At 38.7% G+C, this 27,336-nt stretch overlaps 1 protein-coding gene across 1 annotated transcript in view; it reads right to left on the minus strand.

The window, feature by feature from the left end:
• LOC136676503 (ras GTPase-activating-like protein IQGAP2) overlaps positions 1 to 27,336 on the minus strand; it is a 66,306-nt gene that overhangs the window by 28,884 nt on the left and 10,086 nt on the right. Inside the window, exons 2-11 of the mRNA XM_066653583.1 lie at positions 24,279 to 24,378; positions 15,575 to 15,731; positions 14,383 to 14,460; positions 12,373 to 12,449; positions 6,211 to 6,278; positions 4,772 to 4,885; positions 4,443 to 4,621; positions 2,218 to 2,305; positions 1,579 to 1,742; positions 1,014 to 1,104 (exon numbers count right to left, since the gene is read on the minus strand). Of these exons, the coding sequence (XP_066509680.1) occupies positions 1,014 to 1,104; positions 1,579 to 1,742; positions 2,218 to 2,305; positions 4,443 to 4,621; positions 4,772 to 4,885; positions 6,211 to 6,278; positions 12,373 to 12,449; positions 14,383 to 14,460; positions 15,575 to 15,731; positions 24,279 to 24,378 (1,116 nt within the window). The remainder of the gene's footprint in view (positions 1 to 1,013; positions 1,105 to 1,578; positions 1,743 to 2,217; positions 2,306 to 4,442; positions 4,622 to 4,771; positions 4,886 to 6,210; positions 6,279 to 12,372; positions 12,450 to 14,382; positions 14,461 to 15,574; positions 15,732 to 24,278; positions 24,379 to 27,336) is intronic.

The following is a 27,336-nucleotide window of genomic DNA, read 5'->3' on the forward strand; positions in this document are numbered from 1 at the left end:
TACCTGCCACCCTTAATTAATTTTATACTATACTGAAATATTGTCTTTAACAATTTTAAAATTTACAATAAGATCAACAGCATGAAATAAGCAATAAACATCAAAAGTAACAGAAATGTTAATTGTGGTAAAATAGCAGGCTCCAGTTTCATGTTTGCCTGTTCTTGTTTCTATTGCTTTGCTATGCAACGCCTCATTACACAGAGACATGTGTTCACCTGCAATTTTTGAGCATTTAATTTATATTAAGATTTATTTTCCACATTCTTCTTCACACAGAACATTCCTCTGTTCAGAGAGGATAAACAGATACAGGCTAAGCATTTCTCAAAAGCGGATCACTAAAAACACACAATGAAACACATTAGAATCTTTTCCCTTTAGGAGATACAGTACTAGTCAAATGTTTGGACACGCCCACTCAGGGAGAGTTTCCTTTGTTTTGGGGTATTTTTCACAAATTGTGAATGTACAGTACCAGTCAAAAGTTTGGACATCTTCTCATTCAATGGTTTTTCTATACTTTTTATTATTTTCTACATTGTAAATGAATATGGAAGACATTAAACCTATGAAGCAACACATGGATTATGCAGTAAACAAAAAAGAATTGTTAAACAAACCAGAATTTGTTTAGAATTTGTTTAGATTCTTCAAAGTAGCTCCCTTTTGCTTTGCACACTCTCTGCTTTCTCTCAATCAGCTTCATGAGGTCGTCACCTGGAATGGTTTTCAGTGAACAGCTGTGGCCTCATCAAGCTTTCTTAATGTGTTTGAGACCATAACTTGGGTTGTGTAGAGGTAGGGGCTGGTACACAGTTGTATACAGTGAATAGCCCTGTTCCACCAACGACTAATGAGAAGATGTGTCCAAACTGTTGGCTGGTACTCCATGTGTGAGCAGCAAGAGATTTCAAGTAGCTCCTTTGTCTTTTCTCGTTTCTCCTTTTCTATTGCAGTTACAGAGATCATTTTTGATTTTTCTTTATTGTGAGAGTGTTTAAGGTAAATACTTCGTTTCTCTGCTTCAGCGAAGTCATTGCAAGAGCTGACGACTCTCTGAATCTCGTCCTTCTCCAACAGAGCTGATGCAAGGCCAACATCCTGCAGACAGAGACAGCCATTTTAACACGCTCCTGAGAGTGACAAACCAAATGCTGTACTGATGTGATTACTAAACATATTTAGTATAAATTTATCTGTGCAGTTTAATCAGACATTAATATACTTGAATGTACATGATCATAACTTTTTCAGACTAAACAGATTACACAATTTCACTGACCAAACATACGTGTTTGTGCTGTTGCCAAGACCGAAACGACAAAATAAGAGTTGCATCTGGTTAAGACCATATCAACAGGGAAAGAATATTTAATATAATACTCACTCCAACACTTAATAAATATTTTAATAGAACAGAGGCTTTGGGAAACCCAGGCTTTATAGTTTTGGTGTGAAAGGTTAAGTTGAGTTTGGTGTATAATACCTTGGAAGTGAATAATTACTTGTGCTAAATTTGGGTATGGATGTAGAGGGCACTGAGTTTCACTACTTTCCTCTGCTCAGCAAACCCACCTTAGCTTTGTTTTCCCTGTACGAAGTGAAATGTTCCAGGTACCACTGAGAGTTGGCATCTAAGACTCCCACAATGCCCAGAGCTGGTAACCTTAGTCCAGACAAGAGAGCAAATTTATCCTGGTCATCAAGGGCCTGGTTCACTTTCTGTGTGGCTATAAGTGCTGTAGAGAGAAAGAAGATAGCACTATATATCATTATTGTCAATACAGAGTAATATATTATGTTTCCAGACATAAAAGAAAGCAAGTTTGGTATTTAACATAAAATTCTTAGTTGATTTTTTGAAGAAATCTCTGGAAACTCTGGGTCAGATCTAACAAGGTAAGTATAAAAAACAGGTTGATGTGGCGTCACTATTATGGTGTAATTATTGTGAACAATATGCTGATGTTAGTTTATTTCACATTATTTCACAATACATTTTTCTGACCTTTGAGTGAGACAACGGTATTTAGTAAGTTCACAAGGCGGAGAAAGTGTCTCATAGACATTTACATAAACAACACAGATGTTGTCGGGTCTATAATTACACTGAGTCTTATTTAAACCTGTAGCTTGGTGTCAAAAAGTTCTGTACACTAGAACAGAATTGTGCCAAAGCAATATTGGAACAGTTTGCCAAGATTCCTCACTCACTGTTGACCACATCCACACAGCCCTGGATCTCCTGCTGGGTCAGTAACTCTTCATACACATCTCTCTCTTCACTTGCAATGGAAGACCTCTGGACACACACAGACACAGAGGTAAATGAAAATTGGCAGGCCAAAAGAACTTTAAGAACTTAATAACAATACAATTGTTCATCTTGCAGTTCATAATGCGTTCACATACTTTCAAGTACTTTCACACTTGTGGATATAAAGGACATTTTGCCTAATGTCAGCTGTAAGCTGCATCCCGCTAATCAGGATATGTTCTACTCAAGTTAGCAAAGTCAAAATAAAATGGGACAAAGCTGTTGAGAGGGGGCTGTGTTATTTCTAGGTCTATATCTTGCTGATTTTGCAGATGCTGGGATGCTTGACCTTGTGGGAGGCTCTGGGGAGAAGTGTAAACCTAAATGAGCTGCTTTGTACATACCTTTGGGTAAATCTGCTTTGCTTGCCTTTTTTGCAACATATACACAGGTTCTCTAGTAATTCTCAGTGTGGTGCAACCATGAATAATTCTTTCTGTGTGCATTATTGCTTAGCCCCTGCACACAAAGATCAGAGATTCAATTTCTGTTGTGTTGTATGCAGCTGTGCAGTTTCCAGTGATCTGCCCTTGGGTCTTGTGAGGGAGTATGGGAATTATTTTAATTACCTAGTTCATATTTTAGCTACTGCAGCTAAAACAGAAACAAAACATTAAAATTCTAGAGTTAGGAATAAAAAAGATTTTTAATAAAAGAAATATATTCATGAACGCATTGGTTAAAATATTGGTGTATAAATAATATGACAATTAGGGCTGTCACTATTAACATTTTAATAGCATATTAAACGGCTCTTAAAGCAATACTTCTGACATCTAAAGGAGAATAATTGTGGTAATCTCTGAATAAATAAGCAAGCAGCAAACCAACAAAAGGACTCTCCATTGTACAAGGATCCATAAGCTGTGTGAGTGATAATGAGAGGCTACAGGAACCGATTACATCTACTACAGTCAACCCTCTGTAATTGTGTGATTGTTAACTGCCACGGAAGGGTGAAATTTGACTCCGCATTTAACTGATTCACTGATGCACTAGTGAACTACAGAAACATAAACTTTATTAAGGTATTACAAACAATCGAATGATGATATAACACATTTCGGAAAGTCGTGCCTAAGTTATACAATGCTATTATACAATTCTGTTTCATATAAGGGATGTGGTATCCAATGTGAAAGCCCACATAAGGGGGCTGAGAGTATATAAACTCATTGCCACCAACATTCAGCCACTGATGCTCTCACTGGATATCAGTGCTGTGCCCAAACTTTGGGAAATGAATGTTGCTGAATTCTTGAAACTATCCATCTATCCATTATCTGTAAGCGCTTATCCAGTTCAGGGTCGCGGTGGGTCCAGAGCCTACCTGGAATCATTGGGCACAAGGCAGGAATACACGCTGGAGGGGGCGCCAGTCCTTCACAGGGCAACACATATTCACTCACACACTTACGGTCACGTTTGAGTCGCCAATCCCCCTACCAACGTGTGTTTTTGGACTGTGGGAGGAAACCGGGGCACCTGGAGGAAACCCACGTGGACACGGGGAGAACACACCAACTCCTCACAGACAGTCACCCGGAGTGGGAATTGAACCCACAACCTCCAGGTCCCTGGAGCTGTGTGACTGTAACACTACCTGCTGCGCCTGAATGCATAATAATAAGCATCAAAGAAATGTCTTTTTTGTGAGGACAATTCGAGCAAATATGACCAATGCGATGGATCATAAATCATGACAAATAAGAAAGCAATTAATCACAATAAATTATTTTATTGGTATGACAGCTCTAGTAGAAATTTAACTGCAGAAGAAATATTTTGTCCATATTGTAATGCACTATTTGCTCAAATTAAACACTTTAAACACACAGGAAAGTCCTGTCCATCTGTTAAAAATAGTGTTGCCGATGTGTCATAAACTGGTTCCCAGTGGATAAAGTGCTGCCATCTGTGATGTTACAGCCTGAACTAAATAAAGCAACTTATGACTTCCTCCATGCAGGAGTTTTCCTGCAGTTATGATAAGCAGCTGTGGTGCACAGAATGAAAACACAGGAAATGCGTAAAACTCTTCCACTGTTACTCATGTATACAAGTTTAGACACTTTGTCAATTTCACCACGTACAACATGTAGACAAGCATCACGTGACTCACTCGTCCAGAGGCCAGGGCCTGTTTTCTCCTCTTAGCCTGGCTCAAAGTGTCCTGGTAATCATTGGCCAACTCCTTACTGGTGTTCCTCAGCAAGGCGTTTGGATTCTGCAGAGCAGCCAAGGTGCCCTCAGCCTGGCCTTTGTCTACAGCTTCATTAATGGCAATTACAGCAGCATGCACTATAAGAAAAACACACAGAATATAGGTGCCAGAAATGAGAAGACGCACTCACTTCTTCCATTATTAATGCCTTAATTATTAAGGTACTATTATTTTTATGATAATGAAATCAAATCATTCAGCACATGTTTTTGAGAAACTTTACTCACATGCAGCTTCATCCACTGACAGTTCATTGGCCAAGATGCCACCAATTTTGCTGAAGGCTGGCATCTGTATACCATATTTCTCCAGCTCTTTCCTCATGTTACTGATCTGCTCCTCTGGGGAGAGGGAATATTATATCTGAATATTTTGGTTCATTTCAAACAATACATGTTTCACATTTATTTGACCAAGCCTTTCATAAGCACAGGATACTAAAATTAAAATTACATTCAGTTTCATTTGTGTTAGTGATATATATGGTCATTCATTATCATTGCTGGCACTTTGAAGAAAATCACATCATATACAGGGGTTAGACAATGAAACTGAAACACCTGTCATTGTAGTGTGGGAGGTTTCATGGCTAAATTGGAGAAGCCTAGTGGCCAATCTTCATTAATTGCACATTGCACCAGTAAGACCATGTGCATCCAATGGTTCAAACATTGTGTCCTGAAGGCGGTGCCGTGTATCAGGACGACAATGCACCAATACACACAGCAAGACTGGTGAAAGATTGGTTTGATGAACATGAAAGTGAAGTTGAACATCTCCCATGGCCTGCACAGTCACCAGATCTAAATATTATTGAGCCACTTTGGGGTGTTTTGGAGGAGCGAGTCAGGAAACGTTTTCCTCCACCAGCATCACGTAGTGACCTGGCCACTATCCTGCAAGAAGAATGGCTTCAAATCCCTCTGACCACTGTGCAGGACTTGTATATGTCATTCCCAAGACAAACTGACGCTGTATTGGCCGCAAAAGGAGGCCCTACACCGTACTGATAAATTACTGTGGTCTAAAACCAGGTGTTTCACTTTCATTGTCCAACCCCTGTATGCATTTTATCAAAGAAATATGTGTTTACATGTTTGGTTTTTCTCTGCTGCACATTATGAAGGCTTGACATGGGGACATTTTCATGATGGCCTGAGATTAGGAGGTTTATACTCCATTAAAGTGTGTTAACAATGGAGTAGTTACGAGAGATGAGGGAAAACACTATATCACTGCCTGTGGTATGTTTTATATTACAATTAATGCAAGCCCAGCTAGTAATTACCTGCCACTACTGCATGCTATAGCTCATTAATCAAATACAAAGCTCTGCCTGCTGAGTCTTCAGAGAATGTGTTGTTGTCATTTACACCACTTGTGGGAGCAGTTTTTATGCTGTGGTTATGAACACCTTCCACATGCTTCCACATCCAATCTTTAACAACAAATGTCATGTGCAGAACTGATAGAAGAAATCATCTTGGCAGCTTACAGCTATTAGTTTCAGCATGAACAGTAAAGAATAGTAAAGAGACGTCATAACGTTAATGCAAGATTGAATGAATGAAAAAGTTATCAATCAGAACTGTTGTTACACAAGTTTACAATGAAGATGTTTCAATGCTTTACAATTCAAATTGAGAGGGAAATCTTGTTTAAATACCTGTGAAGTCCACTTTTCCCAATAAGTCTTGAATTTGTGGAGCAATACCCAATTTGTAGAGATACAAACTGCAAAAAAAACAAAGAGAAAAAAAATCAAATGATTCTTTTTGTCACATCATTAGTGAATTATGATGGCAGTCATAAATATTTCTCAAGACTTTATCTTCCACAAAAGCGATCAAGAGAAGTATTTCTCAATTAAAGTCTTGTTTATCTTTCCATATATATGTATGTGTGTGTGTGTGTGTGTGTGTGTGTGTGTGTGTGTGTGTGTGTGTGTAGTGTCAGGTCATTTGAATTGATTTTCCATAAAAAAATCAGTCCGCATGGGTTTCCTCGGGGTGCTCCGGTTTCCTCCCACAGTCCAATAACACACGTTGGTAGGTGGATTGGCGACTCAAAAGTGTCCGTAGGTGTGAGTGAATGTGTGTGTGTCTGTGTTGCCCTGTGAAGGACTGGCGCCCCCTCCAGGGTGTATTCCCGCCTTGCGCCCAATGATTCCAGGTAGGCTCTGGACCCTCCATGACCCTGAATTGGATAAGCGGTTACAGATAATGAATGGATGGATTGATGTGTTCAGATGAAGTCTAAGCAGGCCTTCTACGTCTGCACAAATATGCTTTACATTTTAAGCTTTGCTATGTCTTAAGGTTTTTTCTTTAAACACTGAATGCTTAGGACTGTATTTGTTCTGTAAGGTACAGTTTGTATTTGATTTTATTTTTGTTTTGTTTTTTTCTGGATGTAGATTGATTTATTCATTCATTAATTTCAATACCAACTTCTAAGTGGATGATTCTGAACTGATTTCCCACAGATTTTAGCCTCTTGATCTATTGTTATTCACCCTGTCTACGACATTGATCAAGCTGTAACATTGGCACTCCTTTATGTATGAATGTATGAATATGAATAAGTAACAGAGACCTATGGGTTTCTTGTATTGGAAAAACAAATGTTTAAATATTTTTAAAAGCAATTAGCAAAATTCTGACTCAATGTCATTATCAGTACATGATTAATCCACACATTTTTCGGATATTATGGCCTTGCAAATACTAGATCTAATGCAGATTCTTGTTATATTTTTTTAGAAGCTAATAAATAGTGGCCCCCTCCAGGGTGTATTCCCGCCTTGTGCCCAATGATTCCAGGTAGGCTCTGGACCCACCACGACCCTGAACTGGATAAGGGTTACAGATAATGAATGAATGAATGAATGAATAATAAATACTGTAAATGTCTATGGTGTGAAACCTATGTTTTAAGGTCAAAAACATATTGTGTAGAAGTAATTTAAGAATGGCAGTGTCAATGTTTAACTAATTTCTTTCTTTTTATTGCTGTTAAACACGAATAAAGAAAAATTTCACTGAGGGATATTTTTAAGTGGAAAAACATTCTGGCCAAAAAATGGATACATTTTGTGTTTTTTTTTTTTTTTTTTTTTTTGTACATTGTAATGTTCTTTAAGTATGTTGTGGGCAGCTGTATTATCTACAGAAACACAGCTAGAGTAATAGATAATATAGATAAGATATGACTCAGATATGTGTCAGGGACACTCATATTGGAACATCTGTTTGCAACAGTGTAATGCCTCGCTTCCTTACACTAGAGGTCAGTATGCGATAGCTCCAGTCTTCTCTACAGAACCACAGTCTAATGCAGCAGTTAAACTGAATGAAAGTTGTGGAGGCCTGTTACAGGTGTCTGGAAACTCCATTAAACTTTCATCTACTGGCTGATGGGGGATAAGTAGGTCATTAATTATTGAAATGTTCAGTGTATTGTGTACCTGTGTATTGTGGGCGTATGTTTACGTGTGTGTACCTGGATGTGTGTGGGAGATAAGCTTGCATGCTTCCTTCACCTTTGACCACTCAAGACAAAAGATCTCAGCATGAGAATAAGAGGTTTCTCAACTTTGTTCTCCTTTCTTCAGGTGGACCGAAAGCCAGAGCGTTTAACCTCTGGCAGCTTTACAACCGCTTTACAGCATTTCACTGGTTTACAGCCTCAGTACTTCCACAGAAACTGTGGGCACTTCCGGAGACAGGTTTAATAATAATAATAATAATACTATTTTTCTCAAGTTGAAATTCTCCAAGCAGTTAAGCTCAATATCTAATGTTCAATCTAGAACATACTGCCATTAACTTTATACATATACATGTTGCTACAAAATAACTGAAGAATTATTTAAGGTTTTCATTGAAACATGAATTGCTGTAGAAACTAGTGTAAATAGAGTGGAGTGATGAATGATGATTGGTTGTTGGGACTGCATTATCATGGGCATTTCCCATGTTGATGTCTTCAATTACACTGTAATACGGTGAGCTCAGAATGAAGTGCTGTCTGGCTTTACATGTTTCACATGTTCTAGCGTTCTCCATCTCCATCTCTTTGATAGCACTGTGTGGATGGGGAATTCTAGCGGCCAGCTAACAAGTGGGGGGTTGCGGTAAAATGGGGGAGGTAACTGGGTAAGGCAACAACATTTTACAATATGTCTTTTGGCCAGCAAGACCAGTGCACACATTTACACAATTTCAAACAATTCCTCAATGAACAGGTGAAAATAAAATCTCTGCAAAGGAGGTTCTTTTAGGGCTTTTCTCTTGCTATCGTCTCAAGGCTGTTTAGCTCAACTAAGAGACTAAGGGTTGACCGTAGGGGTCAGGAAGGAAGCGCATGTGTGAGGGAGAGAGAGGAAATCAGGCAGCCCACACAGACTGAGAGAGGGAGGGAGAGGGAGTGAGGGAGAGAGGGAGCAAGGGAGCGAGCGAGAGGGAGAGAGAGAGAGAGACAGACAAAGAAAGAGAGCAGGAAAAGCATCATAAAATATTTACTACAGCCAGAGAGCCCTTCCTGTTATCAGTTGCTTAACACATTGACAGGTATTTGTGAATTCCACTCGTCTGGACATAGAACGAAGGACATTCCAGGTTGACCTCCACAAACAGGGCCAGCTCTAAACTAACACAAACATGGAAAACATTCCTATCAGTGCTCAATCATCAGCAGAGGTTTCCATTCAATTCGTTTTCCCTTTATTTTCAGATAAAAATAAAATTCTCTGTGGACACTGAATTAGAAACTCCACTTTATTTTCATTTTAATTCTTTCCTTTAAAGAATAAGGTCAAAAAAAAAAAAAACTAAAATGCCCACCTTTCCCCTTTGCACAAGCTTCCTGCTTCCTGCAGGGATAATCTTTCCAAACTTCCCAAGTTCTGTCTTTTAATGTGCATTTTCTTCTCCTCATGATTCAAGTAATCCCCAATATGTAAAATTATGTCAATATCTGGGCTCTGGGGTGGACAGCATTTGTTTTGTCAAAAACAGCAGCTTAGTTTGATGTTTTTTGTCTATTTCCTTTTCTCAGTATCAGTTTCTCAGCGGCTGATACTGCACATTTAGTGCTTCCACTGAGAAACTAAAGACAGATACTTGCTTGTTTTAAACTAATTTTCCATGCTTTTTCCTTCTTTGACATCCCCTTTCCTTCTGCAAGTGAATTATGTTGTAATAAATAACATCTAAAATACAGATGAACAACAAATAACTTCAGTATGTTTTGACTGTAAATAAAATAAATGAAGTGTGGTCTTTGAATTTAGGGCTGTATCTCTCCATTTCACTGCCTACCACAAAACAACATACTACTGAACACAGCCATACACACTAAGCCAAAACGTGTTAGGGATGTGTGATAATTCTCCAAACTTGCTCTCTGAATCGCTAGAGGCACTGTTTGCTTTATGGTCACTACCACAGTCTTGACTGAAACGTGCACTAGAAAAAGAAACAGAAACCCGCACTTCCTGCCGGGCTGGGGACGTTATATCACAACCGCACGCACACGCCATCAAACGACTCCAAAATCTGCATCAGTCAACCAACAGAATTAAAGTGAAAACATCTGTGCAATGCTACACCTTTAAACATTCCTTTAGAACATCTAAATTTTATGTTAAATATATTATTTATAACAGGAAATCATATTGCAAATGGTTCTTTTTAAAAAAATATCAGATCTTAAGTTTATGTAGTGACACTTAAAATTATTTTTAATTTTATATAACAATAGATTCCCATTGATTACACACAATACAACAACCAATATAGTAGCACAGCTAAAGTAAACACATATGAACCAACTCCAGTTTATACTCAGGTGCATACGCAGTTATACACTTGAATAAATATTTGAAAACAACGGGACACTGCTGCCTGGACGATATTTTACATCTGAATGTCCTATAGATTCTTATAGTCTCTGAGAGGCCATCTGGTGTGGAAAAAAAAAAAAAGCGGGAAGCGACAGGATACAGAGACAGGAAATGAGCAAAAGTACCCTGGTGTCGCTCAGGAGCAGATATACCACAGGACACTTGTGACTGAAAACGTCACTCACAAACTTGAGCGTGTCTGTGGCTTCAGGTTGGCATGGCAACCAGCTCTATAGACAAGCAAACAGCCAAAAACCACACAAGCTCATGTCAATATTATAATCAACACATAATATGACTGTATGGCACAGACGAGCTCTGCATTTATATTGCATCTTATTATCATTACTCTCATGCTCCCTACAATACATGGAAAGATCAATAACATAACACTGTTAAAGGCTAGCCTGTATTATTTTGATAAAAAGTTTGCATAAAGTTTACACACACATGTAAATGACAGTAAGGCCAAACAAACTGGGAAAATAACTAACTGCAAATATTCAGAGCACAATTACGACTGATTTAATCTGTGATTTATAAATATGCGTTATTGATATAAATCTCTTGAAAATTCAGAATTTGATTTAATTTTATATTTAGAGTTTAGAATTGTACCCAAACACCGGCTCCAGAAGTTGCTTTCTCAATTTTATGTTGACATGGCTGCCTGGAAAGGGAGGGGTGAGGGAGGCCTATTCAGTAGGTTGCTATATGCCATGTCATAACTAGATGTCACAAATTTTACACGCTTTTAAACAGTACTTTATTGAAAAAAGGTCTGTCACTTCTCAATCAAGGCTCTTATTCACTCAAATAAATAACAGAATACATACATGCTTATCCAGTTCAGGGTCGCGGTGGGTCCAGAGCCTACCTGGAATCACTGGGCGCAAGGCAGGAATACACCCTGGAGGGGACACCAGTCCTCCACAGGACAACACAGACACACCTACGGACACTTTTGAGTCGCCAATCCACCTACCAATGTGTGTTTTTGGACTGTGGGAGGAAACTGGAGCACCCGGAGGAAACCCATGCAGACACAGGGAGAACACACCAAACAGTCACCCGGCGCGAGAATCCACGCAGACACAGGAAGAACACACCAAACTCCTCACAGACAGTCACCCGGAGGAAACCCACGCAGACACAGGGAGAACACACCACACTCCTCACAGACAGTCACCCGGAGGAAACCCACGCAGACACAGGGAGAACACACCAACTCCTCACAGACAGTCACCCGGCACGGGAATCAAACCCACAACCTCCAGGTCCCTGGAGCTGTGTGACTGCGACACTACCTGCTGCACCACTGTGCCGCCCTTCTGAAAATTTTATTTTTCTTAAATTCTGTTTTGCATTTCATATATTTATTCTTGTTATGGGCAGTTTGTTGTGTTGTTATGCAGTTATGGCAGTGTTGGGCGGTTTAATCAAATCAGTTTGTTGGAGGCGCAACTGTAGCTATAGATTTTGGCTTTGTATTAGTGGACAATGTGAGTCCAAGCTACAACTAAAAAACTGCTAATTACTACTGTGTTGTCCTCAGTAGCAAAAAAGCTTAGAAGCATCAACATTGGCTGATATTATCAGTCAGTTGATGCATGAGACTGGCCCTATATGATTCATCAAAACACCCCAGAAACATTCTTTTGATCCTGTTGCGGGGCACACAGCACACGGTAAAAATGAAAAAAAAAATGTGCTTGGTTAGGAGGCTAATTTGCATATTCTATCTTTCTGTGGTGTCTGATTCTATGATAATGATAAAATAAAAAATATATTGTGCAGCACTACTCCACATGTAGTGTTAGTGGTGTGCATGTAGCAATTAGAAAAGCTGAATAGATGAACAAATGTTGGTAAGTATTTAAATCATGGTTGAGTTATGAGATAAGAAGGGTCTTCGGACAGTACCTGAGTGCATGTATGCAGTAGATCACCTTGGGCATGTTCTTGCGATCATACACGTCAGTCGTCTCGGGATAAAATATCTGAAAGAAAAAACCTTATTAGTCATTCTCCTTTTCTCCAGCAGTTTCTGAGCCCCATCCTAAAATAAATAAATAAAATAAATATCTTGCAAATGAAAACCATCCATCTAAAGTTTGGGGACAACTCTCCTACATTTCTTACTTTCCCACTTTGATTTTCACATAAACTAGAAAGTAAAAGTCATATTTCTTTATTTATCAAGCAAATTTGTTAGTATTCCTTGTACATCCTCACTGTCAAAACCAAACCTTTTATTTCCAAACTCATAACTTTATAAGAACAGGAAAAATCATTCCTAATTTTGTTTAAAGCTATTACAGTAAATACTGATTGGATAGAAGGCATTTTCAACTTTTGTCAAAAGAATATCATTAAATCCTCAGAACTGTTTGGAGATACAAACGGTATAAACAAAGAGCAAGGAGGCACATTAACAAAGTGAAAATACCATCATCACTGTTACACTACTATGTTGCAAGCTATGACACAAATCTGGAGTATGGTTACAACTTCCACAGGCGCTAAACGTCTAAGAATGTGATTGACACCTTTTCTCCAGCCTTTTCTCTGTCAGTCATTTTGTCTTTCATCCACTGACAAAGATATTCTTTTATCTTTATAACTGAAAAAGACCAACCCCAACCCAATTATAACTGATAGTGGAGATGAAATATGAATTGTTTTTATAATGCAACTGCATTCTGCAATAGTGTAATATTCATAATATTCAATGACTGCAATGTTTATTACTGCCTTATTACAGCATATACCAAGGCTGTCAAAGTTCAGTAAAGCTCAGTAACTGCCTGAATGAGAGTAAGACCATTTAGAAGCAACCAAACACTGTGCGGTGACATCACAACCACATTCACCAAGACAAACAGGTTTGGACAGGCTCCATTTACGGAAAATAACAACAAATCAAATCTAAGTTGCACTATTGGTCAGAGATTGTGCAAAAGACATATTTTTAAAAACTATTCAGCCTTAACTCAGAACCTGGAAGAGTCTGCATGCTCGCCTGCACACTGCACTGGGTTTCAGTTTACAGCTGGCTGCTGCTTTAGCCTTCCTGCCCTTGAGGGATAGTTCCAGCCAGATACTGCAAACTCAATCAAACTGTGCAAGTAAGCGCAAGGTGCTCACCAAACAAAAAGTAATTACAATGAACAAAAAACACTTCCATAAGTAATTATTCTGCTGTTTTGATACTGACTGTGAGGAAGCAGTTCAACTTCAATAACAAGGGTCTTTCACTTCAGGCACTTCAATTTTAGTTTGTGATCCAAAGACGAAATAAATGTTATTTTTTACTGTTTTTGTTTGCATAGCTATGTAAAGCTCCACCCACCCACACTTCAAGACCAGCCAACACCACAAAGACAATGGCAGATCATGTGTTTAGTCATTGGGTGAAAGTCTAATAAACTGCAGTCTTATCTCTACAAAAGATAGATATTGTGACGCACCTTAATGATGTTAATGATTTTGCAAACTGTGGATCAAGATGGGCGAAGGAAATAACTACTGAGGTGGCAGGCAAACACCAACAGCAGAGTTTGAATTGATAGGTTAGACAACATTCTCTAACACCATCAAAACAACAACTATTTTTGAAGAATGATGTCCCATCTTTCCAGTGTATTTTCAGAGACTTGTAGAAGCTATGCCAAGAAATAATGAGGCTGTTCTTCATTCCATGGTGGACAAACAAGTCACGCAAACTGTTTCTTTCTCTTTTAATTTGTTACCTGTCTGTGTGTATGAGTACATGACACTTGCTCTTGTGTGTGTATACACACACATACATACAAACATAGGTGTTTAATTATTAATTATTTATTTATTTGTATATGTGTGTGTGTGTGCGTATCTGAAAGTGTGTGCTTGAGTGCAGGTGTGTCTGTGTGAGCAGGCAGAATTAGACCTCACCTTTGGCAAACCTACAGACTCCATAGCTCTGAGCCACTGGACTGTGTTGTCTGTGTGTCTGAAGTGTAAGCCTTTGCTCTGGGGACCACAAGAGAGAAAAAAAAAAAATACACAGAACACACAATTAGTCCTCAATCAATTTCTCAAACCTTAATTTGGCAGCATGTCTGTCTGTAAATTACTGTGAATTAGACTCCTCTACTGTTTAATTTATTATTTCAGAGGATGAGCACAAATGAGGTTAAAGACAAGACATCACAGTTTCATAATAAACACAAGGAACTCTTTTTTTTTTCTCAGCTCATCAGAATGGGATTTTCAGGAAGTGAGGATGTCTCTGATGCTTTACGGACACAATGCCTCCCGCAAAAGCAGTGGAAGCTGGGAAGTGTCAATATACAGTGTTTGTTTTTTATTGGCAGTTAAGCTACCAGGGTCATGTAGCTTAAAAGTAGTCTGCACTTATGTTCTCCAACAACCAAAAATAACCAGGACACAGCATCATAGACAAAAAGAATGAAAATGAATGCTGCTCCTTGTGGAGCATTTTGTGAGTGAGTGAGTGAGAGAGAGGGAAATAAGAAATGCGTGAAGCCAGTTCCATGAGATGATCAGTTGTTCTAGTACTAGATTACGTTCACTGTGCATTCTGAATGACATTTTGGACATTCAACAAAATAATGTAAACTGAAGTAATTTAAAGAAAAAATGTCACAGCTGATTGGGTAGATTATGCGATAATGTAAGTTTCATTTTATACTAGCCTTGTCATTAATTAGTCATGAAAGGCTGTGTGTTACTGTGGCAACAACTCAAAGCTTTGCAAAAATCACAGTAACACTGCTTTTATTTTGAAAATGTAATACAATAATACTCACATATTAACATATGTGAAAACAAACAAACCAAAGTTCATAAAAACCCAACCTCTGGTAAGAACTTTAGAAACAAATTTGCTTAAAAAAAAGCCTATCACACAGAGCATTCACATAAGGGTTTACTTAAATTGAACATGCACAATGCTAATTAGGTTTTTAGAGCCAGTGCTGAACCAAAACAAATATCAGGACACTAAAGAAACCTTGAGGGAATTTTGTGTAAATCAAGACATTTTACAGAACCAATGCATATATTTAAACGTATAATTCTAATCTAATCTTAAGGTTGTGAATCTGTAATCTCATTTCAGTACCTTGTACCGGCTCTGGTCTCTGTCATAGATTTTTTTCTCAGATACCATTTTGGGAGCAAAGAACTTGGCGAGTTTGCCGAGGTAGACGCCATTCCGCAAGCCCTCTTCCAGCTGTGTGGTGGAAGGAAGTTCCTCCTCAAGGCAGGCCTCCATCCACCTGAAAACAAAAGTATCAGAGGCTTATTTTCAGCTCATCTCAGACCTAGCTGTAATAAACCTTCTCAGGCTAAAGCTGGAAAAAGCCATCCGTGGTGTGGTCTTAAGCTGGACACCAGGACAGCAGTTATAACAAGAATGGGAAATCAAAAGAATTTGCAGGCACGGCATCAAAAGGAATAACAGATTTGAGGGGTTATAGTCCTCTGCGTAGCATCAGAAGCTCTCCAAGAAGCTACATATAGTACAAAGTAATGCTATTTTAAAACTTGTGAGAGCAGCAAAAATGCAGGACTGAGATCTGCTCATAAAATATTGATGGTGAACTGTGGTTAAACTCCTGAGGATCCTCGTTTTTTTGTTAAAGTTTGCTGTTTATTATTTCAGCTTTCGTGAACATGAAGAGATGGTCTTTGCCAAGTCTTTGTCAAAAGAACAATTCAAGTTATAATAAAAATGATTAGAGACACTGGTCTGTTATAGAACCTGGAAGCTGAATACACACCAATTACTTCCCATACAATACACACAGCAGCATTTCAGTTCCTCAGTGTCACTAAACCAAAAAATTACAACCCCTTTTTTGCTATAGTGTCTCACTTCCTGGCACAAATGTGGGGGGAGGGGGTAACTTTCAGCACAGTAACCTTGTAAAGTAAATGTAACCTTGGACTGTCCTTCAGCTCTGGCTGTGAAAACACATGGGCTAAACAGGGTTAGGCAGTGCTCAAACCAGCTGGTCAATATTGGCTTTTCCAAAGTGTCCAGTTAACAGTTAAAAGTAAGCTTTGAACAGAGGATTTTCCCAAACCGCTAGGTGTCTAAAGTGAGCAGGTTTTCATAAAATACAGGACTTTTATTTGATGTCTGCTATGATTAGCGTGCTTACACTTCCTTCCTGCTCAGGCAGCTTTGGCAGTGAGCTAATAGGTAGAGGAAACTTGTAGTTCTTTGTCCTTGAATCACACACACACACAAAAAAAGTACACTTACAGATATGCAAAGTCACACTGGACATTCATGAAAAAAAATGTACTGAAATAAAAAGAGCTGAAGAGAAATAATAAGGGGGTGAATCTGTGTGTACATAATTACATATTAAGATATTTATATGGGTAGTTATCATTTTTATTGCAATAATCAATTGTTCATGTACAACTGCCAAAGCTAATAATTCCATTGTAAATAAATGACATTTATGTTTAAAGGTTTACAACTGCAGTAAAAATTACTACTTTTATTTATAATTGTAATTACAACAGTTTAAGCTCCTACATAGAATTTTAAACTACTGAGCTATTTTAAAACATCTTCCCACTCCCAATCTTTTTTCTCATATTACTGTTCATTTGAAAAAATTTTAAACAAGCTGTAAACAAGACAATAACACAAAGCTTTCAATCAAGAAAGTATAAATCATGCTGTTTCCAACATTCATTGTTTATGTGTTATCAATAATACATTCCAAGCTTGTGTTTCATCACTGAATCCTGAAAATGTAGGTGATATGGTGCAGGCTAATGCAATTTCCTTCCTCTGTGGTGACCAATACCCCGTAACCAAATGAATGAGTGACCTCTGACTTACTAAGACAAGGCTCCATTGTCAGGGCACCTACACTGGCACAGTTCTTGTCATGCCTGCGTAGGGGTGCTCGTATTGCCCCATGAACTGGAGCTGTCCTGACCTATTGAAATGACAACTCCACTCATTTTTGGTCAAGACATTTATAGGCATCTGTGCTTAAACCATGTCTACGGAGGTTGGTGGTACTCACTTGAAACATTGAGCAAGGCTTTTAGGCGGTTGACTAGTTTGAAAAAAATATATATAACGTACATGTCTTTTTTTGGTTTGTTTGTTTTAAATCAGCATTTTTTGTGAAGATAAGACAGCATTTAAGATTGGAAGGCATACAACATATCTATTGCAACACACATTGAGCTAAGCTGCATACAGAATGAGCAGAGTTAAGGTATCAGCTACAATGTCAGTGCTGAAACACTGCCAAACCATGGTTAATGATTTTTAGGTTCTACAATTAAAACCTATTATTAGGTGAGTGGCTTCACTGCTCAGGTTTTGGTAACTAAAACAAAGTGTGAAACAAACTAAAACAAATGTGAAGTCACTTCAGATCCAATTCTTTTTTTCTTCTTTTTCAGTCTACTGGTACCTACCATTTTTTTTGTTGTTGTTTTTTTTTTTACAGTATTTACATTACATTTATGGCATTTAGCAGACGCTCTTATCCAAAGTGACTTAGAAAAGTGCTTTGTACATTTTTATCAGCTCCACTGACCATACAGGAGCACTTTGGAGTTCTACAATTACAGACTGTAGTCCAACTGTTTTTCTCTATACTTTCTTATCACCGTTAACCCTGCTCTTCATTGGCCAGGACCCCCACAGAACCGGTACGATTTAGTTGGTGGATCATTCTCAGTGCGGCCTGCAACACTGACGTGGTGGTGGTGTGTTAGTCTGATTCTGATATGAGTGGAACAAACACAGTAGTGCTGCTCACGATTTTAAACTGTGTCCACTCATTGTCCATTGATCAGACACATTAATTCATCTGCTGCCGTACAGTTTGTACCGGTCATCCTCTAGTCCTTCATCAGTGGATACAGGATACTCACTGTGATTCATGAGACCCAAGTTCAAATGTCCAAAGGATTCATTGCCAAAACATTGTTGAATATATCTGATCTAATCACTCAGTACTTTGGCTGGGCTTCGAATAAAGGGAACAAATTTTCCTGAATGTTAATAATAATAATAATAATAATAATAATAATAATGTTGGGTCTATAAAGTATATACACGTCCATGCAGTTCTTGACCCAGTCCTTGACCCTGGTCCCTGCCTCTATGTTTCCCACTTCTCTGTGTCAATCAACATTCAGGATTCTTATATTTAAGAGATGTGTTTAAGAAATATAATTATGCTTTTAGTGCTTTAATCTTTTAGTTTATCCATCAATCACACACATTTTTCAGCCTTTGATACTGTAGTCCATGCATCTCCAGATCTTTCCACATCCCGTGGACCTTCAATACCACTTAAAAGGGTAGTTTAATTAAAAACAACACAGATGGATCAACAATGGCTGAGACAACATGCTGCCCATGCACGCATCAGCAATTCCCCAGCCTCCTCCCACAAGTCCCTCTCTCTGTCAACACAATCTGATCAGCTAGACACTGTGTCTTTCTACTCTGTCTTATTTTGGATGGTAGTTTGACGAATTTCACCAAGATTGAGGTTGTTATCTTAACAGTTGTTATGTAATTCAAGTCATTTCAGGTTTATTTTGGACTGCCGAAACACAATGAGTTTATATTTAGAGAGTATTCTGAACTTGTTTTAACCTCACAAATTATTTTAAACCATTATTAAAGGGTTTATTATTTTATTATTATTATTATTAATTCAACTCTTAGTCATCAAATAAAAGAGTTAATGCTACACATTCACAACAAATGTGTCCATATTTAACACAACCTATGATACATCCAGGCCAAAAGGTGTCAGTATAATGATTACTTGTTTACATAAAATAATTATAATAAAATTAAAAAATCAAATCATATTAGAAGGGTGTATCATATGTTGGGGTCAATAAAGGTTGCCCAAATTGCAGCCAGTGCTGAAACAGAACTAGCGTATTGGGTAATTTCCTTTACAGTTCGGGAATATCTAAAAGGTTTGCACTTCTGTCCATTAGTATCTTTTGATTTTTGCAATAATGTGTTTACAACATCTCTTTGTCTTCAGTTGCAAGTTGTGGCCTTGTCTGCCATGTCGATTACACAACTTCCAACACCAGCGGTGGTTTGAGGTGATCATAGCATGCACAAAGCACAATGAGGTAAAAATAGACATGTCCTATAAGCACAATCCAGAACAACAGGAAAATTGGACTTTTCCCTTTAATGAATACTGTTCCTTCTTTAGGGAAATGAGAACCCTTCAACATGGAATTAAGCAATGTGTAGGTTTTTAATTTCCAGTTCCATGTCTCTCACAAATTCCGTAAATCTGTTTCACTATGACAGGTGTCCTGACATTGCTCAGAAGGGCCATGACACATACGAGCATTACAGGTGCACAGCACACTCACCTTTATTAAATGAATACAGTTAAAGAGTGCTAAAATGTGTTACAGTATGCTACAGTCGTAAAAGTTTAGACAGTTGTGGTCAAATGTTTCAGTTTCTAGTGACCTATCCATGCGCTACCCACATGTCTTTATGATTTCATTTCCTTTCAAACTAGTGAGAAATTAGCAAAGAGCCTAGGGTGTTTCACACCCTGTGATTCAGAGCAAATGATTCAACATTGGTACCTGACCTTACTTATACTTTCATGGCTGAATGCCTTTAAATGCTCATTTCTGATGTCTAAAGACTTTAAATCTAAAGCCACACAGCTCCTGGGGCCTGAGGGTTGTGGATTCGATTCCCGGGTGACTGTCTGAGGAGTGTGATGTGTTCTCTCTGTGTCCACGTGGGTTTCCTCCGGGTGACTGTCTTTGAGGAGTGTGGTGTGTTCTCCCTGTGTCCGCGTGGGTTTCCTCCAGGTGACTGTGTGTGAGGAGTGTGGTGTGTTCTCTCTGTGTCCGCGTGGGTTTCCTCCGGGTGACTGTCTGTGAGGAGTGTGGTGTGTTCTCCCTGTGTCCGCGTGGGTTTCCTCCGGGTGACTGTCTGTGAGGAGTGTGGCGTGTTCTCCCTGTGTCCGCGTGGGTTTCCTCCGGGTGCTCCGGTTTCCTTCCACAGTCCAAAAACACACGTTGGTAGGTGGATTGGCGACTCAAAAGTGTCCGTAGGTGTGAGTGGACGGGTGCCCCCCTCCAGGGTGTATTCTCGCCTTGCGCCCAATGATTCCAGGTAGGCTCTGGACCCACCGCGACCCTGAACTGTATAAGTGCTTACAGATAATGAATGAATGAATACATGGATGAGCAGGTAACCATAGACTGCCAGTATCTTAAGTTTCAAAATACCATCGTCCATATTCTTACTAAAATCTTGATATCATCCCATAAAATAATAATAATAATAATAATAATAATAATAAAAACATCACCCATGTTGCAGCTCTAATACTGATGTCATGGCAGGTTTTATCCAATTAAAAGTTGATTTATTCTCAATAAAACTTATCTTATATCTTACTTAGCACAAATCTAACTGAATACTTATTGGAGGCCATTTGATAATAAACCTAAGTTAGGATTAATGACCAAATGTGAATAGAAAAAACATTTTTCTGTTGGCTGTGTTATAAAGAACCAAACTTAGCCACACACATTTTTTCAGCAATGGTGGTGTTGACTGAGGTCTTTTCAGTCACCTGTACACAGAAGAGTACATAATGTGAGCTACATGAGGAAAGTATGTTTAATAATTCAGCAGAGCAAGGGAAAGCCAAACACTAAATATATTTTCAGAGGAATTAAAGCCCAGGCAACTTCAGTTACTGATATCAAATGAAGGTCAATCATGGCAAATAGAGGCTTTTAGGTAAAGGATATAAAGGCTTTCTCCCCAATTTAACTCATGCGCATTTAGTGATCATTCAATAATTCATTCATTGTCTGTAAGCGCTTATCCAGTTCAGTGTTGCAGTGGGTCCGGAGCCTACCCGGAAACACTAGGCGCCCTGGAGGGGGCGCCAGACCTGTGGACACAGGGAGAACACACCTCCTCACAGACTCATCTGGAGTGGGACTTGAACCCACAACCTCTAGGTCCCTGGAGCTGTGTGACTGCGACACTACCTGCTTCCAGTATTGCTTTTTTATATTTTTGATACTAAATAAATATATAAAAAAAGGATATTTAAGAATGTAAAATATATTGGGGACATTACACAGGTAATATCACTGGCACATAGCTCAAAGGTGTGGTGAGTTCTCCTCATGTGTGTGGGGGTTTCCTCCAGGTGCTCTGGTTTGTTAGGTGGATTGTCTGTGTGAATCTGTCCACAGGTGAAAGTGTGTGAGTGTGTGATGCTCTGTGATGTGCTGTGATGGACTGGCTCTCTCCAGTGTGTGATCCTACGTTGTGAATAATGATACTGCGACCCTGATCAGGAAGAAGCGTTACAGAAATAAGAATGAACATAAAATATAAAATATGTGAATATATATTAGATTCACTTTATATTGAGACTAATCTAGTCTCATTTATTCACTCAGAATTTATAGCTTTTAAAAGCTATAGTGAAGGTGAGTGTGAAATAAGAGACTGACAGTTGTCTGGGAAGCGAGCTAACAGCACTGAGACGTTCTGAATCAACGTCATGCCATTACAGCCTCCAGTAACTCATTTAGGCCTTTAACGTCACAGGCAGTAATTGGAAAAAAAGAGTTCTCCCAAAAGGACCCCTATCTAAAAATCATGCATGGGTAAACATGTATTATTGACTTAAGTCAGCAGGTACAAAGTCTCCTTGGTAAAGCGCTGGAGCGGGGGTGGTAGAAGGTGTGGGAAAAAGTGTGTGTATTTGTTTGTCACGTGACGAATGATCTGCTGAAAAAAAAGCAAGAAACCTAGAAAGTGGTACCATTTTATGTTAATAATATTATTATTATTATTATTATCATCATGACAAAACAATTCTCACTCTTTTGTGTATTTTAATACACAAATTCTGAGCATGGGAAATATCAAAAATATGAGATCAAATATTTAAAAGAAATTTTAATTGACATCATTGGCAGAGGCTTTTATCCAGAGCAACTAACAGAAACTAATAGCCCTGTCACTGATGTAGACTAATAAAGCTACTTCCACAACCTTTCCAAAAGGACACTTCTTGGAATACAGTGATTATAAAGTGATCCCTCATTTTTCGCGGAGGATGCGTTCCAAGACCACTCGCAAAAAACGAATTTCCGCGAAGTAGAGGAAAGATATATTTGGACTTTTAAAACCCTCCCTGTGCTGTTAACAACCCACCCTTTGCATTAAACAGTCATTCTACAATGTTTTTCAGTTGGAACTACATGTGATATCCTACCAGTTTCTTCATTCATTCATTCATTATCTCTAAGCGCTTATCCAGTTCAGGGTCGCGGTGGGTCCAGAGCCTATCTGGAATCATTGGGCGCAATGCGGGAATACACCCTGGAGGGGGCGCCAGTCCTTCACAGGGCAACACAGACACACACACACACACATTCACTCACACCTACGAACACTTTTGAGTCGCCAGTCCACGTACCAATGTGTGTTTTTGGACTGTGGGAGGAAACCGGAGCACCCGGTGGAAACCCATGCAGACACAGAGAGAACACCCCACACTCCTCACAGACAGTCACCCGGAGCGAGACTCGAACCCACAACCTCCAGGTCCCTGGAGCTGTGTGACTGCGACACTCCCTGCTGCACCACCGTGCCGCATTATAGTGTTTAGACATGTATTTTTATTTTAGTTCTGAACATTGCTAGGACTCCCCCAAAAACACATATTCAGGACGGAAATAGCAAAGTAATAATGGCTGATGAGAAAATAGGAATTATAATATAATTATATAACATAGAAGCTATAATCAGTACATTTTGAACACTGAACAACTGCATGTGTCATAAAAAAAAGATTCTGATCAATTACAGGGAGCCCAAAAACAATCAGTGTACGGTTACCTCATAAACAGCTTAGCAACAAGTAGCTTATGGGATTTCAGCTCATTACGCCATTGTCTTATTTTCATTAATTAATTCATTTCCTGTAATCGCTACATCATGTTCAGAGCCTGGAAATGTTCAGAGCACAGACATAAAATGATTGTCTTGTACAATATAGAGCTGCAAGATTGAAACATTCGGTAAAACCTTTCAGGACTTTATCTGTGACTCATAACAAAGACATTGACCAGTAATACAACAACTCCAGCTCCTTAAAAGGCAGATTAGTGACCAGCATTATAATCCTAATGCGAGATGACAGGATTCCGAGAACAGAGGCTTTCCCAAAGTGTCACAGCCAAGAGTCATGAAAGCACTTATAGAAGAGCAGGCCTCAGGGCCTCACTCAATACAATAGATCACATTCTGATTCATTTGTAATACTAGCCATTTTTATCCTGAATATCTTTGTTAATAAGTCACACATTATTAACGGGTATTCCCAGCACTTCTCTGTCTTCCCTGCTGTACTTTGTGTCTTTCCCTCACATGCGGGTCATATTCCCTATATTACAAATGACTGCCAGTGCTCTAATGGCCCCTTTATCAAATTTGACCATGCCTAGTCAAGAGCTCGGTATGTTAATCATGTAAATACACCAAAGTATCCTAATGGTCCACCTTATTTGACAATAAACTACATGCTACAGCACATTCCAACTCTCACAATGTTGACACATACATAAAGTAAGGGCAATAAAATGTGAAATAATGAAATAACACCATTCACAAACACAAATCACTTCACCATGCCTGGCTGTCTTGATGAGCCCATAAAACCTATGAATGTAATCAGAGCAGTCAGATAAAAGCACCAGGCTGGATGGTGTTATTATGCTGAAATACTTACTGTTTGGCCTCCTCTAGGTGGCAGAGATATTCGTAGGCAATGTTTTGTCGTCTCCTCTCATCCATTTCCTCCGCCGAGAGCCTCTCATCGTCCACAATGGCTGGAGAATAAACAAAGGGAAATAACAAATGGAAAGTGAAGCACACAAATCAACCAAGAGTGAAAATACACCAAAGGCTTTTGAGTTCAGATTACACCTTCATCACGCTAGCGGCATGAGGGGAGACTTAAGGAGAACACTGGAAACACAGGCCGGAATTGTAGGGGCTTCTACTTAGAGCAAAAGATCCCCTATTTTTGGAACACAGAGGACATAGGTTGCTGCAAGGGTGTGGAAACATTGCAGTTAAAATCTTGTGGAACATCAAACTGAACGAAAAAGGGGCTTTGAGGCAGTCACATCCCAAAAACTTCAGTTATTTACATCCACTCCATAAAGGCTAGGTGAATTTAAGATCAGCAACAAAATATTAGGTGTACAAATGAACTTTACTGGCAACATCTACGATTGTTGGGAACTACAGTTCCCTCTGGTTTGTTTACATTCAGAAGCGTCTCTTCCTTTAAGATTTGTCTGGAAGTTTTTATTCACAGTTTTATTTACCAGAGAAACTCATTTGTTACTCTGGTTGTTTAGTTTTGTAGAACTGTGTTTACTTTCATGCAGTTAGCAGCCTCTTAAATGAGTGGGTTCCTACCCAAATAATCTGAAGCAATAAAAATAAGTCAATATTACACAATTACACAATTATAATATTAAAGGAATATTGTGCAGGAATAAAGCAATATCATCATCTCTTCATGATTTTCAATGATTGGAGGGTTCATTGCCATTTTTCTCCTGAGAAGAGAGACAGGAAGCCTAGCACGTCTGTCTGAGCCACTTTGTTTTTTCACTCATTTACTGACACCAGGGCTTTGTAAACACATCAGAGACCAGTTTCCAGTGCGTAAACAGACTAAAGAGCAGCAAATGATTAAAAAAAACATCTTCTGAATTTTGTTAAAAAAGTGTTTTTGATTACAATTGTGAAAGTTGCCTTTAAGAAGCTAGGGTCAAATGGGGTCACAGGCCAGTGACCTATACAAGTAAAGATTAGACAATAAAAGAAAACAATTTCCAATGTCCATCTGAGATATAATCTCTAAACATAAATAATGCAAATAAACAAACAACCATGAAGAGTCAACAAAATAATCAACATTTCTAACCCTGTCATTGATCCTTTATTGATCAAATCAGTGCAGCTCCAAATTCTCAAGACTGCTGTTTGTTGGACTCTGTTTGACTGAAGAAATATTGCCTAAAGTTTGTGCACGTAAGTGAATAACAACTAAAAAGGGTCAAGTTATGAAACAGGGCAAAGCTGCTTCAAACTGACCTTTACCTGCTTTATGCCCATACCCCTCCCCCTCACTCACCCCCTCCTCACAGCTAAATCCCTTTATTTCTGGCTGAGTAGACTCTGAACAATGTTGTGAACCCTTCACTGAACAGGTTTTAAGACTGGGTTAATTGGGGCTACGATCAAGATTGTTTAAATGAAAACGAATGAAAATTAATGTTTTGTTATAAAGTCTATAGACTCAATGGTTAATTTCACTGAAATATGCACTTCTGCATAACCCACATCTTTTAGTTTCTATGCTTTTGCCAACACCTCTGTTTATGAAAAACTCTACGTTTTATTAATGCATAAATCTTGATATTGCAGGATTCCCACAGAAGACACTGAGGCAGGCAGCAGGTTTTTATTTGCACATGCGTTTTTAATGTTGTAATCACACATAGCGCTGATAAGCACTTGGGTGGACGTATGACAAGAGCCTAAAAGGGGACATACAACTGCATGACTGAACATTACACAAAAGATGAGAAACAGACATAAACATATGTGTTCAAATCAGATTTCTGCTTAAAAATATGGTCAGCCTTGAATGAATGTTTATTTTTGAATAGTCTCCCTATACTAAATAAAGAGGAGAATCTTTAAGCAACCATGTTATTTACCGGCCTAAATTATCTGCATTATTCATTTTGCATAACTCTGTAACCCTCTTAAAGTAAATGTTATATTATTATTGTTTCCTTTTCTACATTTGACAAATGCTTATGTACAGAGGGTCCTCGACTTACGGCGTTGATCCGTTCCTACGTCGCGTCGTAAACCGATTTTCGGTGTAAGTCGGAACATACGTACATACTGTACGTAAATAACAAACTGTAAGCACTTATCCTATCCTAACACCTATCCTCCTCGGTCCCGAGCTGCGTAACCGTGTATTCTTCCGTCGCGCACACCAAACACGCAGTTCACGTTACGACGTTTATGATGCAAAACCACTTAAGTCGAAACAAGGCTTTATACAGTAAATGGGAGATGTGTCGTGACCACGAAACATAGTAACTCAGGACTGACGTAACCCGAGGACCTCCTGTATGTCCATAGCCAGATTACTGGATTGGTTTCTTAGGTTTATGATGTCAGAAACCCTGGCTGTCTGAATATGCCCTTTTGAAACTAGCTTTGGAACACTGCAATTTCAAACTAAAATGCTGAGATAAGGTGTCAACTATTTATTTCATTTATGATTTTTTTTTAAATGTGTAAAAAAAAAACACACCACATGGATGTTAAAAACGGATGGCTGCCATTTTCAAAATGACAGAACAACAGGTAAAATAGTTGTGAATTTACTGGGGGTATACAAAATTTTGCTTTGGAATGTATGCACAATATTGAAAATGTTTAACTATTGGCATTGATATAAACCCTTACATATAAATACAGTTACTATAGAAGACAACTGGAGTAAAATAGGGTTTAAAATAGCTAACTCAAATACTAGAGGGACTCCATAAACATTTTGTCTCTAATTCAGAGATTACTGTTAATGCTTATGGCAACTCACTCATCAAAATACACACAGTTTGAGTAACCTCATGTAACCCATAGTACAGTAGGTGGAGCTCCTGTCTGACACTTGGGAGGATTTACAACGATCAGCCACATCTGTGTCACACACGTGTCGACACCCTCCAAGCCACAATGACTTT

This window comes from Hoplias malabaricus, chromosome X2 (genome assembly GCF_029633855.1).
Source record: "Hoplias malabaricus isolate fHopMal1 chromosome X2, fHopMal1.hap1, whole genome shotgun sequence".
Lineage (NCBI taxonomy): Eukaryota > Metazoa > Chordata > Actinopteri > Characiformes > Erythrinidae > Hoplias > Hoplias malabaricus.